We start from the raw sequence: 19327 nt of genomic DNA, 5'->3' as shown, positions 1-19327 counted from the left end.
GGACATGTTTAGACATTGGTTGTTTTTTCCAAAAGTGGTAATATATTTTGTCTTGTTTTTGTAAGAATGGTGGTTTTAAGGTGGAGAATGTCCAGATTTAAAAAGTAGTACATAACCAACGCAATGTATGATACATATGTGTGTATATATATCTTATTATTTATAAAGCCATGAAAGTAGAAAAATATTTCGATTAATTTTAACACAAAAGTTTTCATGAATACACTTGTTCTCCATGTATTACTACAGCGATTGTCTTGCTAAACCCTGCAACCCACATAATTAGTGCGCCTTTGTTTCAAACAATGCACAAATCTAAAACATACCACACTAGCACACGTGTGCGATTGCATACTCTAATGAGAACGTTACAGAAGCGTAAAACAAAGCGATCGCACCTAACCATAATGGCATTGACATAGAATAAGCGTCATTTATGTCGCATCGCTTCGAGGGCGTAATCTCGTTAGCGCAATTTTTACGTCTTATTCATGTTACAATAAAAAACATATATTTATTCAGCTGAAAAATTGTGACGCATTTATACGATCATTCATGAACGTTTTTCTTTACAGAATCCGTCCAAAACAGTCGCCATCAAGAGCATCACCAAGAAGAACCTGGCCAAGTCGCAGAACTTGCTCAGCAAAGAGATCAAAATACTGAAGGATCTCACGGAGCTGCACCATGACAACGTCGTCGCTTTGCTCGACTGCAAGGAGAGTCAGAACAACGTATATCTCGTCATGGAGGTGAGTTTTCCCCATTGTTTGCACTTATGCCCACACCCGGTTGACCTTAAGCGCTCTTTGAAAACCGTTACGAGATCACTTTGAGACCCTTTTCGTCGACTTGGTTGTCTGTCGTGCGTTTGCTTTTTATATCTTGTCGCTCTTTCTCCAGCGGGACCGAGAACGTGAACATCAGGCGGTAATGTGGGTCAGGCCGGGGCAAGCAGCAGGAAACGATTGTTGGTCATGCTTGTTTAAGTTAATTTCACGGCGGTTTTAGTCCAATTCAGCTACGCTAGTGCGGTTCGTTGAGAGCAACGCCGCTGTGAATAGAGGATGTGCATTAGCGAGAAATATATTTCGATGCGGGTCTTAGTATTGAAAAGGCGAGAAGTAAAACGCCATCTGGATGGCACTTATACTTTTTGGGATCAATATTAGACAATCTTTGACTCGTATAATCAGCCTTGAACAATACACGATAATACCCAAAACCACGTGCTATTGCTATGAAGATGCTATTCAAATAAAGCGTACCATTTGGCGATACTGCTACTCGATATTTCAAAAAGTAGTGGTAATGGGTGATGGGTCAAAGGACCTGGTGATCCTATTATGTATTTGGTAGCGTCTAAGCAATTTTGCCGCTATATAGATTATTAATTTAACCACATTAGTGGCCATTTTCATGTGTATCACAACATACTCTCCTATTAAAATCAACCAAACTTTCCTAGGACAGATTTGTTGTAGTGGTGTTGTAATATCTTATATGCCATCACTCCATTACTCGTATTGAAATTTGTCGAATACGTTTCACTTTTTGAATTAATATTATCTTACATTGAATCTTCATTTATCGCAGTATGTTTACAGCATCTACAAATGCACTTTAATTTAATCTGTGAGCAAAACAGGAAATGTTTTTGTTATTGTATTATAGTCGCAGTTGTTACGGTAATTTTATGTTTGATAGCAATAACAGTTTTAATTTATTAAGTGGTAGCGTAGTACAAATATATGTATATCATACACGCAAAGTTTAAGAAATACTCGATTGATACCCATATACATACATACATAACCGTCTAGGCTTTTATTTTATTCAACAAAAATATAATTAATAAAAGGCAGGCTACAATGAACTACAACAAAATAATATCGCTTTATGATTTGAAATAACGTAAGCAAGGAGTGACATCATCACCCATCGCCTCCAAATAAATAAATATTTGTACTATACGACTGATACGATCAACGTTATTTTAACCTTTTTACTGCCAAGCGAAATTATGAGGTGCAAGCATTTTTTTTTTGCAAGTATAGATTTTATAAATATATATAAAAAAATATTTCTGAATTTTTTAATTTTTTTATTTTTTTATGTTAACTACTATTTATTATAGGAACAAAATAAAATACAATTTATACATACAGTACACAAATAGTCTTAAAAAAATATTTCATAATTGTATATAGCCAGTTAGATTATATTAGAAGAGTTAAAATAAAAAAGTAATATACAAATGATATTTCCTAAATATATGGTTTACTGTATGTTAGGTTCGCTATCTTTAAAATGTTAATGTATACACTGTACGCCGTTAGAAAGCATATAATTAAGGATGGGCGCTTTTATTTATATTTATATTGAAAGCTTTCTAAGCATATTTAATAACCACGACCTGCACGCTTAGCAATTTTCGCTAAATTGACCGCAAACTAAATTAGACTAACTAAATAGTTAACTGTTAAGATTCATCATATCAGTGCGGTTTTTGTGTTATTAATTTTTCATTGCATTTTCTCATCGTTGGTTTCCTTTACCTTATCTCAAAGCTCCAGTTACGCAACGCGCGGTTGGTTATTTACACACATCAGGCAACTGCCAATTATGCAACGAAAGCGTTTTAATCTCTAACTGTAATTATTATCATAAACTCGAACCACTTTTAGTTATTATATATTGCTCTGACTCGAATCGAAGCGACTTTGAACCTATTTGGGTCAGATGAACGCTATCGGACGGTCAGATATACACGGATATAGCGTATAATGTGTTACAACCTAGCGAATCTATTAATTTGCCAATGCCGTAATCGTTTATTTTTAAATTTTGTATAGCAGAGTAGAGCGATTGTTAGAGAAAAAACCTGTTTTTTACGATGCCTTAAACATCTTGTACTACGTTATTATGTATTTTTCACTTCCTAAGTGGAACGACTTTATTGATAGAACGCACGCTAATTGTTGTTGCTATTGTTGCTGTATTTGTTAATGTATTTGGTGATCAGTGTAAAATATTATTTTAATGCATATACACTAATTTGTGTCGTGAAACAGGTTATCGTCTATTTTCGAAATTGATTGCATTAATATTCGTGTTATCTGAATTTATTGTGTAGATATTATGATGTCTGAAATCTTACAAAATCACGAGATTATTGTTCAAAATGTGTATCAAATAAATTTCATTGTATATTAATGTGTTTGATTGTGGCCAAGGAGAGTCAGTCACAGATTCACGACATTTCGAAACTTCCTTTTCCTCTAGTGATTCACTGATTAATCACGAGCACACTGTTCCTTTTTTAGCGCTCGCTTATAGTTAAACGACTCGTTATATTGCTACTGTAACATTGATAGTATTGCTTCTTGATAATCTTACAGAACAAGAATTATATTGCAATCCGAAATTATGCATAATCTACATGAATCATGAGACACGTAGGATGCACAGTAAATGCTAAAATGCTCTGCGCCAAATATGTTATGATTCAATTCGTAATGAGTTTAACGACCATTAATCTAATATTGCTTTACCAAACCTTGAAGATTTTACATTCTGGATTGAAGCTCTGGTAATTTAGTCGCCTTAATTTAGACTACGACTGCCCTAATTCAAAATTGCTTCCGTCTCTGATTCCGCAGCCCTGATAATAGCAATAGGGTAGAACGTTCTAAACCTTCTAAAATTCCTGAAAATTGTTAATATAAACTCGTCCATATTTGATGCATATTTTTAACCGGCGTTTCAATTTCATCACTGTCTGTGAAAACTATTAGGCTCATTTTAGTTTGCTTGTTATGTATTAGTGTGTAATAAACGTGCAATAAAAATTTGCGGTACTTGAACGTTGCACGCGTTTATTTAAAAAAAGCAGGTTTTGAGGTCGAAGGGGTGTGACTTTAAGCCAAGATAAACGCCGGAAAGCTAGTATTATTTATTCAGTTATAGTACATATCAAATCGAAAATTGGAGAGTTGTATATTCTTTGTTCCGAGTGTCGGTGGAGAAGCTGGCGTAGGAATAATGTTCTCGGGTTGGTCCTGTGAGGTCTCTGGTTACTCGTTTCGTCTCATCGCTGAACTGAACTGTCTCTCCAGTATCAGAGCTTTTGTACGGTTGATTCGGGATGTCTCCGGCGAATCACAACAATGCAGAATTTTATAGATGAACACATTCCAAAGGTTAATAGTGCAAACGGGTAATACGAAGGTAATAATGACATAATGACACGTTATGTCCAAAAGGATTGTTTTTCTCTGGACATAAGTTTTACGAGGGTTTAACCGTCAATCTATTGTGTTAATATGTCGTTATATTCTTGCTGGTTAGCCGTTTGTTTGTATTACGCAATTGTTAAGTTATATTCCATTATCACTTTTTACATTCGCATTTGTCTGCGCATGTGTCGTATCGAGTGATTACGTGAAATTCTCGGCTGGATCAGATCAGGCGGTCAAAGTTAAAACGGATTTTCTTGGATTTCTAGTTAATTTTAATAAAGTTGATGTAGTTCTGAGGTCGAGTTCTGACGGAATTGATTAAATACGACAATGTTCTGACATATATGCCATCGAGGAATAGATGGAAATCAGACGTCCCTTCCAGTCCTCCTATAATACGGGGCGGAACCAGACTCCAGACTATCTGGAAAAATGTTGTGTTAAAATACGGTCCAACGGTTTTAGCGTAATTTGCTTTGGCACAAACAAAATTTGTGTTCCTTATTACCATCTGCAACTAATTTCAACGCAACGATTATATATAAAAAAAGCTCAAAAACTGCCATCCTAGTGGTCTTATTTGCTCACGCACGCTGAGTTATCGCGTTCTTAAACGAACGCGCGTCGGATTAAAATATGTTATCAGTGTCAGTATTTAGTGTTTAAAGGTTTTTTAATACAATCAAATATATATGAACTACAAACATATGATTTTAAACGCATTATATATTAATTATAAATCTATCGTCATAGTTAGTTAATTTATTGTTGATTGAAAGATTCATGTTTAATACTCCGACTTTTTATTATTTTTATATAGTGATTAATAGTTTATTTATATTATACTACTAGTCTATTAGCTTTATCTAATCTTACGGATGTATATCAGGTGATTATAATATATAATCTTTCTTTTAAGTCAGCTATTACTTTATAACTCCTTTATTTGACTCAGGTACGATGATATTTTATTATATTTTGTACCCTGTACTGGTAACAATAGATAGCAGTAGACATAATATTTAACCATGAGGAAAGTTCATAATGCCACTTAAATGCTAAACACCGCTTATTATTTAATAGATCGGGCGATAGCAATCGATCATGCCGGACCTTCATAATAAACAATAATTGCGAATATTGTATCATATCCGCCGATAACGCCAAAAGAGACGAATTCCCTCATTTAGCAATAATTTCGCATTGGTCGCTCTCACCTGACGTGTTAAATGCAATTTAACAGGCGATTTACCCCGGCCGCTAGCGTGTACCTTTTTTTAACCGCTTAATGTAAATGTTTATTTTTTAATTCGCACAAATAACTTGCATATGCTTTTATTTATTTATAAAGCGCGGATTTGGGTCAACGCTCTCGATCGATCGAATCGCAGGTTTCGACTGTAGTATATAACATGATTTTGCGCTTCTTCTTCTCTGTGTCTATTTTTTATTCTCTCCACTTCCACTATACTAGATACGCAATTCGCGAAAAACGACGTGTCACACTGTTTGTTTTCTCATTTTCGCGACCTACATACGTCGCTAGATATTGGCGTACCATTCGATGTTTTCGATAGATATTCATATAATGCGCGATTAGCAATTACGCATTGTATCGATGCCGCCAGACGTTCAGACGTCGCTCTTTATCAGACGTCGTAAACCGTTTTAATTTATTATTATACGATTGAATGGCTCGTGTGTGATTCACGGTTTACGTAGATAAACTTTAGCGCGAGGTCGCGCTGTTCGTTATTGACATTATTCGCATGCAATTAGCAGTGCACTTTTTGCGACTGCAGTTGAGCAAAATGAACGATTAGGCTCTATTGTGTTTTATCAGTGAAAATAGATAGTCAGTGTCAATACTAGGGGTTATTAAACTGCATCTAAATTTAGTAATTGATTTCAGCAACTTATACATACAAGTGGTGTAGCGAGGGGGGGGTCCGTGGGGTCTCTGAACCTCCCCCCCCCTTGGCGGAGCGCAGCCAGTGATTTATGTTAATTAAATTAAAATTACCAAAATTATCTTGCCTTTTTTATTGACAAAATTCTGGCTACGCTACTGATACGTACATTCATAAGTTTTATATATAGACGTACAATGTGTGCAATCATGAGTCACGTAGTCTCCAAGTCGTCTCCGAGGATCAAATTTAACTATTAGGAATCCGGTGACTTCTTAGCTGGATCTGGTATGACGTATGTTATTCAGCGTAGCTCAACTTGTTGCTATTTCGGCTGTACTATTGTCTGTTCCAAGTCGGAAGCGAAGTGGTATACGCCGCGGAATACCCCATAAGCGCATGAGGCGCGCGCTTTGGACTTCCAGATCTTGGGGGTCCTCAAAAATAACTATGAATTTCCTTATGAATATTTTGTTATTTGTGTTCTGATTATTGAATCAGAGGTAAAATAAAATTAATTATTATGTTTATTTTATTACATACCGGTTTTATTTTAGAATATTATTATATGTCTAAACTTTGACGAGGATTTACTGTTTCTTCTTAATCAAAGAATTAATTTAGAATGTTTATAAATTTATGAAAAATAAAAGTGAAAATGATTTTTTAATTAGTGTCGTGTGGTGCCATAAATATGTTGAACAAGTCCAAAATCTAGTTGTTAAGACGGTTGGAATCACGATAATCGAAATATTATGTTTATTTTAAATTATGTAACTCCAATTGTATTTTTTTTTTGTTTGACTTTATAAATTTAAATTAATTTTTAGATACATACATAATCGTATTACCCCCATGTCTATTAATTATATGTACTTCAATTTGTTTTAAAAAAATACAACAATGAATTTGTTTAAACAAAATACAAAAAATAATTTTTATGTGATAAAAACAACTCGTTACTATCAGGGACGTCATTTAGCGGGGGACAAAATACATGTCATTGGCCAACTTTTGCCCTCCCCCCCCTCCTTTCTATAAAAACCTAAAATGAGGTCCCTTATTCTAAACCAGAAATTTTCGTGTTATCCCTCAAAGAAAATCTAAAAAAATCTGTCTTGAATCTATCCCGAAAATATTTTTTAAAATATGCGATTTCAGTAAAATCATATCGGAATATGTTTGAACCGGTAGATGTATATTTTCGCCAGTGAAAATATCATTTATTTGGCAGGTGCTAGTAAATAGTAATACATATATACATTTCCATACTGATCAGTATTTATTTACATGCGATGTATTATATATATTTCACTAGAGAAGTCCAAATACATTTTAACCAGTAGATATATATTTCTACTAGCGAAAATATAATTCGACTGATAGGTGCTCTAAAATGTATGAAACTCAAATTGCAGTTGCGAACTTACATTTGCTATTCAAAATCAAAGTTACACGAATTAACTAAACCCAACTTGACCTAATGAAAGTTCTAAAACTAATTATAGTTTTAAAATTTTCATAGGGTCAAGTTTAAAATACATTTAAACCAAAGCATTTCGCATATTGCTCCATAGTTTGTTAGCACTTCAATATCACACTGTTTTAAAAATATGATAGCTATTTTTACCGATATTACTACGGACTTCTGATATGAGTGAATTTGTCAATGTCTATTCAAACTGAATTTTGGTCAATAGGAGGGCGCAAAAACAATTATCACTTCTCAGAAGGCAAAAATTCACGTCAAAAGCCATAAAATCGTATCAGTGGGAATCGTATCAACGAGTGTTACAGTGAGAACGTTGCAACGGCACCGACACGATTTTATTGCTTTTGACGTGAATGTTTGCCTTCTGAGAAGTGATTATTTTTTTGCGCTCTACATATTAACAATGATTGAGAACATAAACTCACACTACGTGTGATTTAATATGTTTTCACTCGTCGTTTTTCATTCATAAATTTATTTATTTCGATTTTCTTAAACAATTTTTTGTAAATTTGGGAAAAAGTTTTCATTTCAGGGCTAGCGAATGTCATACTATAATGATAATACGTCATATATCCGAAGTTGCGATATTGTCATTTAGATAAAATAAATACATATGTTATTTTGATTATGTCAGTCTGACATTGATTATGTTGATTGCGGTCGAAAGTTCATTCAAACATGGATAAAATGCTTACAGCCTCAAATCTCTTTTTCGTCTAGGTGGTATTTATGATTAACTGTTTATATGCAATGTGCGTGCTACATTTTTTTGCACTTTTTGGGCGTGTCTGTTTATAAACAGTATAAATTTACACACTCCCCCACGTGCGTCCCGCCGTCGTATATTTTTTCGGTCACCTTACGGTAATAACCCCGAAAGCCCATACAGTCCAAATTCAAGCCGCATACTTACGATATAGCATGGAAGCCCGAGAAAATCGTTAGCCCACGTACTACGTCGTGCTTGCGTCACTCGGCCATCGCGGGGGGTAATCATTTTATCAAGTGCCCTTTTATTTCCACCCTCGATGGAGCCGACTCTGTTAATCTATCCCGAATTAGTACAACGATACATGCACGTGATCGACCGCTTAGTGTTCTGGATGGCTTCCAATCTGTCCTCGCGCAAATAAAAAAAAATATCCACCGTATGGATACACGTGCATGATCGTCGGGGGTGAGGTTTTTCCCGCTTCTCTCGAGAGCGTCTCTCTACTCCCTATCGATCGGCGACTTGCCCCCTTCCGATTCATGCAGCGCGGGACGAATTTCCTGGAATTTTGGCAAGCCGCACGCTGCCAAAATTCGCAAAACAAGCAGTGCGTTGCTCCTCCGAAATCTTTCGAGACGGCTAGGCGAGACTTATTATTTTAGTGATTCTCAATCTTCCTCTTGCTCGTATTATCGGGTGCCAGTAAGCACACGAAAATGCGATTAAGAATACAAAGATGCCATGTGATAAGCATTGACTGCGTTTTGGTCAACTTGGAGAAGAATCGCTTGATTGTTGAATTTTTTATTTAACCAAAAACTCGTACTAGAAGCGCTGTATAAACATAAATTATCATCGCAAGGTGCTTTCTTTTTTATTTGTTTCAAACAATGAATCAATTACATCATTCATGTGCTGCAAATGTGTATTTCGGTGTTTCCGATAGACCCCTTCGCCATGACATCACTGATATATTATACATATAAAGTCAATTTCTTGTGGTCACTTCGTATAAATAATAAACCAAACTTGTATATATAATAGTAATAAACTAAGATTTTCCCGTTTTTATTAATGTAGTTATTTTTTTTAACAATGTTATTGAATAATGTTGAAGAAAGGTAGATTTTAGGGTTCTCAGTCGAATATTCGAATTTTTCGCCCAATTTTCAACTATACGAATATTCGTAAAATATTCGTTAATACTGAAAAAATGTAACAATTTGTATACTTGGGCAACACAGATAGTCGTTTTTTCTCTCAGTATACCCGAGTGACTAGTGCCGCTCTAAAATCCATGGTCTTTTATGCGCCTTTATTTTGTTTCGACTGCAAGACAATGATATGCTTCTTCTCAACAAAAAATGCCTTCGAAAAACATTTGTGAATAAAATGTTTACCGGCGGTGTCTACTATGATCGAAATTCATAGAATTCGTTCGTTGAACGAAACAAAACGTTGGAAAGGCCCACCATTTATTATCGTTAAACGCTTATCTCAACAAGTGTGCGTCGTAAATTTTTGCGAAGTTCGTGTTACGTATTTGTTGTTTCAAGACGCAAAGATCAGCTCAAAAATTCGACCGTGATTAATTTATTACAAATCGCGATAATATACAAATCCGCACAAAACAAATGTAGATATGTATATGTATATATAAAATTCGTTTCAAACATTATTAGTTATTGTATACAAAATTATGTACTTATTCAAAATTTTACTGAATTTATTCAATCGCAGCTGATCTTATTTGATAAAAGCTGATGTGACGTTCCAGATCAAAAATGATGTAATAATAAATAAAGAATTTTCCTTTTGACGCCTGATCACTGATCATTAATTCGCACAGCATTGTGTTACGCATTTTTATAAAATTCAAAAGGTTTATCTTATATTCAATATTCGAATAATATGAAAACTCTAGTAGATATGCTTTGTTTAATTTGTGAACACTACAAAAATATTTTTCAGGCTGTTATTGCGCTGTTTCTACCGCTGTCTTAGTTTGTACCATGTGTATATAATTCATATGTAACACATTTAAAAAGCTTCTGTTCAATTCATGCTTATTGAGAGTAGAATCATATAAGTTATATGATTCTACGGATGCGTTATATGATATAACGCATCCGTAGAGTGGTACCGACCATACACTACAGTGCAACGTTTGGAGCTAGTTTGACAACTAAAACCCTCCGCTTCATACTGTTTTTCACCACGTTTGTGTCTGACTTAAAAGTGGTTCAGAATTTCGGTGTTTCTGGCTTAAGATCAATGGTCTCCAAACAGTTTTATTTATTACTAGTTTGTGTTTACTTACTTAACTCTTTTAGTGCCAAGCAAAATTAGGCGGTGTATGCTAAGAATGCCAAGCGTTTTTTTGGCAAATATAGATGATTTTATTCATATATAAAAAAATATTTCTGAATATTTGAATTTTTACGTGAACCACTATTTATTATAGAAACAAAATTAAATCCAGTTTATACAAGTAAATACACAAAAAATATAGAAAAAAAATTATTTCATAATTTAAAAAATATATATATATATGTACATATATACAAAACTAAAAACGGACACCCGCGTCCTAGCGGCATTCATGTCGTCGTTCGTAAGCGGACACCGGTGTCCTTGCGGCACTGAAAATGTTAATATAATTTGATGTCACTTTTTGACCAAAAGTCTCAAACATGTTTTGTCTTTTCCATATGAATTTTAAAAGTTTGAGAATCGAACTAGACCATTATCTGGAGAGATTTTTAATCTGAATCATGATTTATTGTTAATTCTTCTACGGCTCGTCGTAATATATTAACACATTCAATTTAGATTTTTAGTGAGAATAAAAAATAGCGCTCCATTCTAAAAATGATCTCTCAGGGTCTGCCCTTCTAAATTTACACCAGAGCTTCCTGACAAATGGCAACTGTATGTACCTAAAAATCTTAGTTTGAATCAATCATAGTTAAACTGTTGCCATCTATGCTTAATCATATTACTGACGTCATGAAACTACGTGACCCTTTGACGTACATATTTAATTTAACATATACTGACTTATTGATTTCCGCGTTTGAGAAAAGCTATATTTATAATATCCGTCACGTGTTTCTAATGTATCTTTAACAAGAAGAATTTATAATGGTATAATATAATTCTATTAATATAGTCAGCTGTAAATTTGTAACGTACACGTTGATTTTGATTTTCGCTGTAACTGTCCGTTGATTCTTTTAAGTATGAATAAATTCGTTTCTTATCGATTATTTATTACACATGTATATCATAGCTCGTTTTGGAACTAATTGTTGTTGCTATCTAATAGTAAATATGTTATCTCGTCAAAGTACAAATCGATAAGTGCTCAAGTAGTAAATGGTAACATTTCGGGCATGTAGTATATCCTGGATGAGATGTTAACAGTAACCAAATGGTTTGAATAAAAATATCTATACCAAAAATGTTCTGCAGCTACATACTATAGTCGATGGTTTTCCGCGATCCGTTAGATCTTTGTTTTCTTAACCGGAACGATTAGTATGCGAGTCGCTCGCGCAATTATCTTCGCATACTCGGAACAAGGAAGCACCACACCGGTCGACCCTCATATATTAACTGCGGAGAAAATGGTTTATAACCCCTGCGGCCATTTTCCACCGACCGTATCAGAATAATGTATCATATGGCCCAAGATGATAAGTGCACACGCTTCTCGCCCATGCACCGATGCACACCATGACCACATACATAGTCTGTGTGTATGCACCTTGAGGACCTTCACGCAGGTGAAGTGTGCCTTTGGCGTGTTGGGAAATTGCATAATCTTTTAGTAGCACTTCAGCTGCTTTGTAATCGCGTCATTGTTGCATGTATGTTATGTAATGGAATCATATATGATGATTGATCGTGGGGTTTGATTGAGACCTTGAGTGGTTAATTAGGGATATGCTAGTATCTAGGAACGTAAGTCTTGCCAGAGATCGGACACTTCCTGATGTTAGGTTCCCTAGCGAGTATAATTTTTATTTATAATTATTTTAATGTATCGTTTAATTTTTTATTATTTGATATAGATATTTTATTTTACTTAACGTATATTATGTGTATATTTTTTGTACTTACTTTTAATTAGGTATACTTGGTCTTTTTTGCTGAATGGTTTTTAAAAACCCTTTTTATTTTTTATTATTTAAAAATAGTCAACATTATTTTTATTGCTACCAATTATATGCTGGAAAAATAATCTTATTAAAATTGTTAAAATCTGAGTGAGTTGGAGTTGGTAAAATTTTAAACAACTCCACAGCCTAGCTTTTTTGATATTTTTTGCTACTTTTTCTTTAAAATTCATCAATTCACACATCCGCAACTTTGATGGCATTGTGTTCATGGCGCATTTTCACAAGAATTTCACTTATTTCGTCAGTGTTTTCAGACACGCTAGCGCGTGTATCGTCGCCAACCTTTTTTAGCTAAAAAAAAGCTTTCGTTTTGAGCGCTTCAGCGCTCATTATTTATATTATACAATTTACGTTTTTACACAAGCTTCTATGTATATTTGCACGATATGTACAAACATTAATAATAAATTGAAGTTGTATCGTCATCATCGTTTAGATCTTTGCAGTTCGTTGACTTTGTGTATATAAATTACACAAGATGTGTTTACTGTACATATACGTAACGTAACGCGTTGCTGCATTAAATGTTGTAAATTACGCAGCCACAATGTGAATGTATTAATTAATAACAATACTTGGCATTATGATTATATTATACACCATCATCTAAGCTCGTATAACATGTGATAAGTATGATAAGTATCAGATTGACCTTGTGATTGTAATGCCAGTGAAACTCTGTGCAGTATGGAAGAAAATCATTTGAATAAGCTATGTTAATATGATAATAGCAAATAACTACGCTTAGTAAAAATATAAGATAAAATGTGCAGCGTGTGTACCGATGAGTTTTGTGGACAGGTTAAATCTTCGTTATTATGCTATTAATATAAAAGTTTAAACATTTGAATTTACTTAACGTTTTATATTTAAGCTCCATACATTTACAATATTATATAAATGTTAATGCACAAAATTAATGCAATTTAATATTATTTAAAAAAACATTAACGAACGCGCTGACTTTGACGCAATTTGTTTTGATGGGCATCGTTTTAAAAATGATCGACATTTTTGACCGTCAAATATTTTTTAAATAGCTGCCCGATATGTGTGATAATAGGATCATATCGCTTTACCCTATCACTGCACACGTGACACGCGCTACCTCCTTCAGTTAATGCAATCCTGGCGATCTTTGTTTTTGTTAAAATTAAAATTTGTTTACTGATATTAAAATATATAATTCAAATTTATACATTTATAATGTTAAGTACATATTTTGTTGTTGTAATTTTTCTTGTAACTTAAATATTCTAATGAGGAGTAAATCATAATTTGTGGATTGAAGGTAAAATTTAATTAAAAATAAAATTGTACCTCTTAAAACTAATGTTAACATTCAGAAGCATTCAGAAGCAAATCTATATAACTGGCCGATTAGCGTATTCTTCGTATCATTATTACTTTCTTACATACGTATAGAGAAATATATCATTGAACATAATTACATAACGATACGTGCGAATGTTTTGATTTCTATACTGATTAATGTGCTACATTTTCTTACTGATTTCACTTTTGGCGTGATTCCATTCTATTATTCGATAAGTGTTCATGGTTAATTAATTCTATTTGATTGGCCATCTGTATCCTAGCAATTACTAGACCGGATTTTGCTCGTTCTTGATCTGAAGAGGTACCTCTTCGGGACTCTTTTCTGATAATCTTTCCTTTCTAGCGTTCGGTGCTGAAGCACTATTTTCTTCCGTAGAGCCAAACTTGCCTTTGATAGTCGTCCAGTTCCGTCTGATTAAAACTCCGCCTACTATGACCACAACGAAAACACCGAACACTGCTCCTATAGTCGACCAGTTAACTCCGTTTGTAGTCACTCCGGTTCTCGATGTGGCCGGCACAGAGTTTTCTGGAGCGTCTTCGATTTTCATCGCGTGCTTCTTGCCCAGATTCTTCACTATTGGATCATCCACACTGTCCATAGAATAGGCTGTTTTTTTGATCTCGGGATCCTCGGCCACTATTTCTGGTATGATCGTACTCTCACCAATGTCTACTGATGTAGTTACCTCATCTGAAGTTCATGAACGTTTTAATTAATAAAATAGGATTGTTTCAAAAATCTGTATTATACTAACCATCTTTGATGACGCACACGCGATTTGCTTCGTCGCAAATTTCAATGCATATATCTTTCAAGTTTCTGTTCGCCTTACAAACAGCATCGATGAATTCGTCTTTCGCTGCAGACTCAGGCAAAATCAACTTGTTCAAATGAGACAATCCTTTGAATGACTCGATCGTAACCTGAAATTCATAAACGTGTAATGCTTATTTATTATTGCTACAGCATAATTTCTCACATCCGTATTCACTCACAGTATCGTTGCTTATGTCGTTACTGTTCAAATCTAATTCTTCCAAATTTGGCACATTCTCGAAGACGTCCTTCCGTAGCTTTGTAAGCTTGCAGTTGGACAAGACTAGTTTTTTAAGCTTGGGCATCTTCGGAATCTGGTATATGGTCAACTTTGGCGCGTTGTTGTCCAATATCAATTCTGTAAGTGTGTTGCTCGCTGTTAAATCATCTGTCAGTTTATTGATATGATTGTCGCTCAGGTCCAACGTCTCCAAATTAGGAAGTCGATCAAAGATCTTGAATTTTACAAATAATATTAAATTATATTTATTTTGCGGTTATTTTTATTTTTTTAAATCTTCCGTTGTAACCTAATAGGCATAAGCCCAATGCGTTACAACAGGGTAAATCTGTACCAACTTGGCTAATCTGGAAATAAACATTCTTTATATGTGTGTTCAATCCCTTCACAATCAAACATTTTGGTGGACTCAACAATGATTAGGTAGATAATTTATATTCAAAGAATTTAAGAACTCAACTAAAAAAATTGTACCTTCTTTTTCGTTGCTTGTTTATATAGCTATTTGTTGTAGATACTTATAGTCCATCCAAGATGTTAACGCTCATCATCGTTGTGTTGGAAATAAAGCTGCGTGTACGCATGCATACATTGTACATGTATGCACAAATATATATATATACAAATTCGCGGAAAACTGTATATTATACAGTTTTCCGCGGATTTGTTTACACCCATAGGAGAACGTTACCAATACTAAACCAGGGCTGTTTTAAGAGTAGAGACCATACTTTGAAAATTGAATTAAAAATTATAATGTGCTATATTTTTATTATGAATTATTGTCATGTTGTGGTTTTTTGTAATCAATAAATCAATTCCTGTAATATTCTATTTTTTTTTAAAATATTATATTAAACAGGTATTCAACCTGGAGAGTGATTCCAAAACTGCTATTATATTTATGAGTTAAATATGTATATAAATAAACAAAATAAACAAGAAAGTGATATTTTACATTTTCCTCAACAAATTAAAATTAATTCAACGTATAATTTCACATGGTCACCCATAAATATTTCTCACCAATACTATAACGATGAGTGTTCACATCTTAGACCAGTGTTTCCCAGCCTTCTTTATGCCATGCCCCACCGTAGTCTTTTCAAAAGTCATATGCCCCACCGGCATCTTTTTTTAATAAAACTTTTTTTAGTAAAATAAAATAAAATGGTAATGCCTAATCCATTATTAAATTATTAAATTCACTTACGCTTGCTACAAAGAAATTTTATTTCTGGATCTAACTTGGTTAATTACAGTCTTAAGTCCCCTCTATTTGTAATATTCAATCGATTTCTTTTTTTAATAAGTAAATCGCTTATGGCGCTAAAACCACATTCCACTAAATAAGATGATGGAAAGGGTAATAATGAATTTCTAGCATGCAAAGTAATATTAGGATAGTTTGTGTTAGTTTCTTCGCACATCCATGCCATTATTCCTTTTATATTGAATAAATTTGTAATCGAATCATCATTTTGCATTTCCGAAAGTTCTTCTTCATATAAATTTTCATTTGAAATATCTACCAGCATTGGTTGTGTCAACCAAGCCGGAAAATGTATCTCTTTTAAATCAGCAAATCGTTCTTTAAAATCAGTTGGTAAAGTTTGCAGATGGTCCAAAATAACACGTTTAGCATTATCAGTCACTTTACATTTTTGGAGTCAGTAAAATTTTTCAAAATTGTTGTTAAAAATATTTTTTTTAGATAATTCGATAAAAGTGGTAAATGCAAATATCTTTGCTTTTGCATCGACAAGTGTTTTCTCCGATCCTTGAAGTTGGCTATTTAAAATATTTAATTTTTCAAATATATCAGTTAAATAGCTTACAAATGCTTTACCGTCGACCGTCATCAAAAACTTCATATCAGATCGGTTGCTTAAAAAATCACAAAGGGTATCAAATAATTCCATTAATCTTTTTAAGGAATTTCCTTTTGAGAGCCATCTTACTTCAGTGTGAAGTAACAGTCTTACGTGTTCCGCATTTTGTTCTTCACAAAATAACTTGAAGAGACGCTCAGATTTAGCACTAGTTTTAATCATATTGATACACTTTATAACGGAATTTAGTACCTCATTTAGAACAGGTGAAATGTATTTAGCCACCAAGTTTTCCCTGTGAATAACATAATGCACCACAGTCATATCTGGATTCTCGTCTTTCATTAATTTTAAGCAGCCATTTTTCTTTCCCATCATATTGGGGGCACCATCAGCAGCACAAGATATTATATTTTTAACATCTAAATATTCTTTTAGTTTATTAAATATATCTTTGGAGGTAGTGGTGCTTTCTAATGATTTGAAGAATAACATTTCTTCTGCAAATTCTCTTTTATCAATATATCTTACGTAAGCTAGCAATACGGCTTCACTGTCTCTCAAAGTTGATTCATCCATTTGTAGTGAAAATTTTCTTGTTTTCAGCTTTTCAACAAGTTGGATTTCAACGTTTTCACTCAATTCGTCTATTCTTCTGCAAACAGTAGTGTTGCTGAGGAGCATAGCCTTCACGAATTTGTCATCTTGTTGTAGAACTGTTTTAAGAAATGCTGATTTGATGGCTTGATTAGATCCTCTCCTATAGTATGGTTTTTTCCACATTTAGCGATGAGCAATGAAATTTGGTAACTAGCCTCAAGACTACGATCAATACTTGCAGTTTGTGCACAAAATAGATTTGTTAATGTTGTTCGTTTTCCAAATTTTTCTTTAAGATTTTGAAAGAAAATAATATCTGAATTAATATGAGTACTATGTTTCGCCTTCAAATGTGCTTCAAGACGACCTCGTTTCATTGGTAAAGGATTTCTCACACAGAAGACAAAAAGGTATTTTTGGTAAGGGATTTCTCACACAGAAGACAAAAAGGCATTCGTCATGCCCAGCAGGTATAAATCCAAATTTTAAGAAATCCTACGCACGTGGGTATATTTAGTCGTGAACGAGCGAATTATATTTATATGTGGAATATTTGATAATTTCCGACGTGTCCTATCTCTGAAGCGTGGTGCCCCACCGGTGGGGCGTACGCCCCACCGTGGGAAACACTGTCTTAGACGGACTTCCGAAAACAATGTTATAAAATAATTAAAATTATTTATGTTAGAAAAGCCTTTAGTGTCACTATAGTATCGAATTTATATAATTATTTAAGTATCTACATAATCGGAATGCTCTGTAAAATTACATATGTGGTCCATTCAAATAAAAGAAAAAATACTTTGAATTTTGGGATGGATTATGTTGGTTGTAAAAGTGAGACTCACCGTTTTACTGATTGTAGTGACCACGTTGTTCTTCACGGAGAGCGTTTTCAAATTGACGAGTACTTGCGGGAATGTCAAATCAGACAGCTCGATGAATGAGTTATCGTCCAAGATCATAGATGATATGCTTTCGAAGTCTTTGATTGTGGGAGCTACTATTTGTTCGGCGTAAACGTACGACAAAGTTTTCACTCCATCTATTTCTGTGATTTTATATGGTACATCCTCTGGTGGGATTTCCACTTCCATCGTTGTGACATCGGCTGCATCTTCTGTAGTGTATGAATCTTCCGTTGTTTCAGTGGCTTCGTCTTGTGTTTTTACATAACTCCTAAAGTGTTGGTTTATTGTAGATTGGATTTATATTATAGTATTTAAATGTGTACTTACAGTGTATGTAGTACGGTCAAGAGCAGTAGAGAAATTTTAATCACACTCTTCATTGTTGTTTTTCACTGTTTGGTGAATTATTTCACACGGTACAATGAAGATTTCACACGGTAATGCTTTACGAACTAAATTCTTTCGCTACAAGACTTGAAATGATGATATAAAAAGGGTTGGCTAGAGATAACGGTCTTATCATAGTTTGCTCTTTGATAAGATAAAAAATCTAGCAGAGCTATAACCATCAGGGTAATACAATTTTACGTTTTAAATTTCAAGCAATAACTTCTATAAATATAATATATTGTTACGTGAAGCCGTTGCATCAGATCCTTGAGAAATGAAAGCACGGAATCATGTACATTACTGAGGAGCGATAGCGCTGCATCATAAGAACGGGACTGACGCGTCCCAACTGCCGATCTCCGCGGGAATCGTCCCGAAGGCGAGAGGCAAGGGCTTCTGGACCCGACCCGGACCCGGTCGGGTAATGACTCTAAAACCCGGGGGCAAAACATGCCGGGTCCGGGTTTTATTTAATATATTAACAGCTTATCGCCCGGTGTTTATTTACCGAACTTTGCTTGGTGGCAAACAATTATCTTTTTTAGTAAATTCCCTATAACTTGTAAACCAATTAAAATATTTTATTGAAATGTAGCTTCCTTATGATTTTTCGCATAAATACCTGTCAAGTATATCATTTAACCAGTGTTTCT

At 34.1% G+C, this 19327-nt stretch overlaps 2 protein-coding genes across 7 annotated transcripts in view; one reads left to right on the top strand and one right to left on the bottom strand.

Moving 5' to 3' along the window:
* Atg1 (serine/threonine-protein kinase unc-51-like protein Atg1) overlaps positions 1-19327 on the top strand; it is a 51264-nt gene that overhangs the window by 19008 nt on the left and 12929 nt on the right. For all 6 annotated transcript variants that reach the window (XM_088183416.1, XM_088183414.1, XM_088183412.1 and 3 more), the window contains exon 2: positions 576-752. In XM_088183416.1, coding sequence (XP_088039542.1) covers positions 576-752 — 177 coding nt within the window. The remainder of the gene's footprint in view (positions 1-575; positions 753-19327) is intronic.
* Positions 13702-18762, bottom strand: LOC148236977 (uncharacterized). Its single transcript, XM_088182278.1, has 5 exons — positions 18612-18762; positions 18222-18552; positions 14880-15155; positions 14639-14807; positions 13702-14574 (listed from the first exon to the last, which is right to left on the bottom strand). The coding sequence occupies exons 1-5, from the start codon at positions 18662-18664 to the stop codon at positions 14147-14149; spliced, it is 1257 nt and encodes a 418-aa protein (XP_088038404.1). The 5' UTR covers positions 18665-18762; the 3' UTR covers positions 13702-14146.

The sequence above is a fragment of the Plectrocnemia conspersa genome, unplaced genomic scaffold, assembly GCF_051122295.1.
Source record: "Plectrocnemia conspersa isolate PC_06_02 unplaced genomic scaffold, ASM5112229v1 ptg000003l, whole genome shotgun sequence".
In the NCBI taxonomy this organism is placed as follows: Eukaryota; Metazoa; Arthropoda; class Insecta; order Trichoptera; family Polycentropodidae; genus Plectrocnemia; species Plectrocnemia conspersa.
Note: the sequence above shows the minus strand (reverse complement) of the source record. Positions and strands in the feature narration are given on the sequence as shown.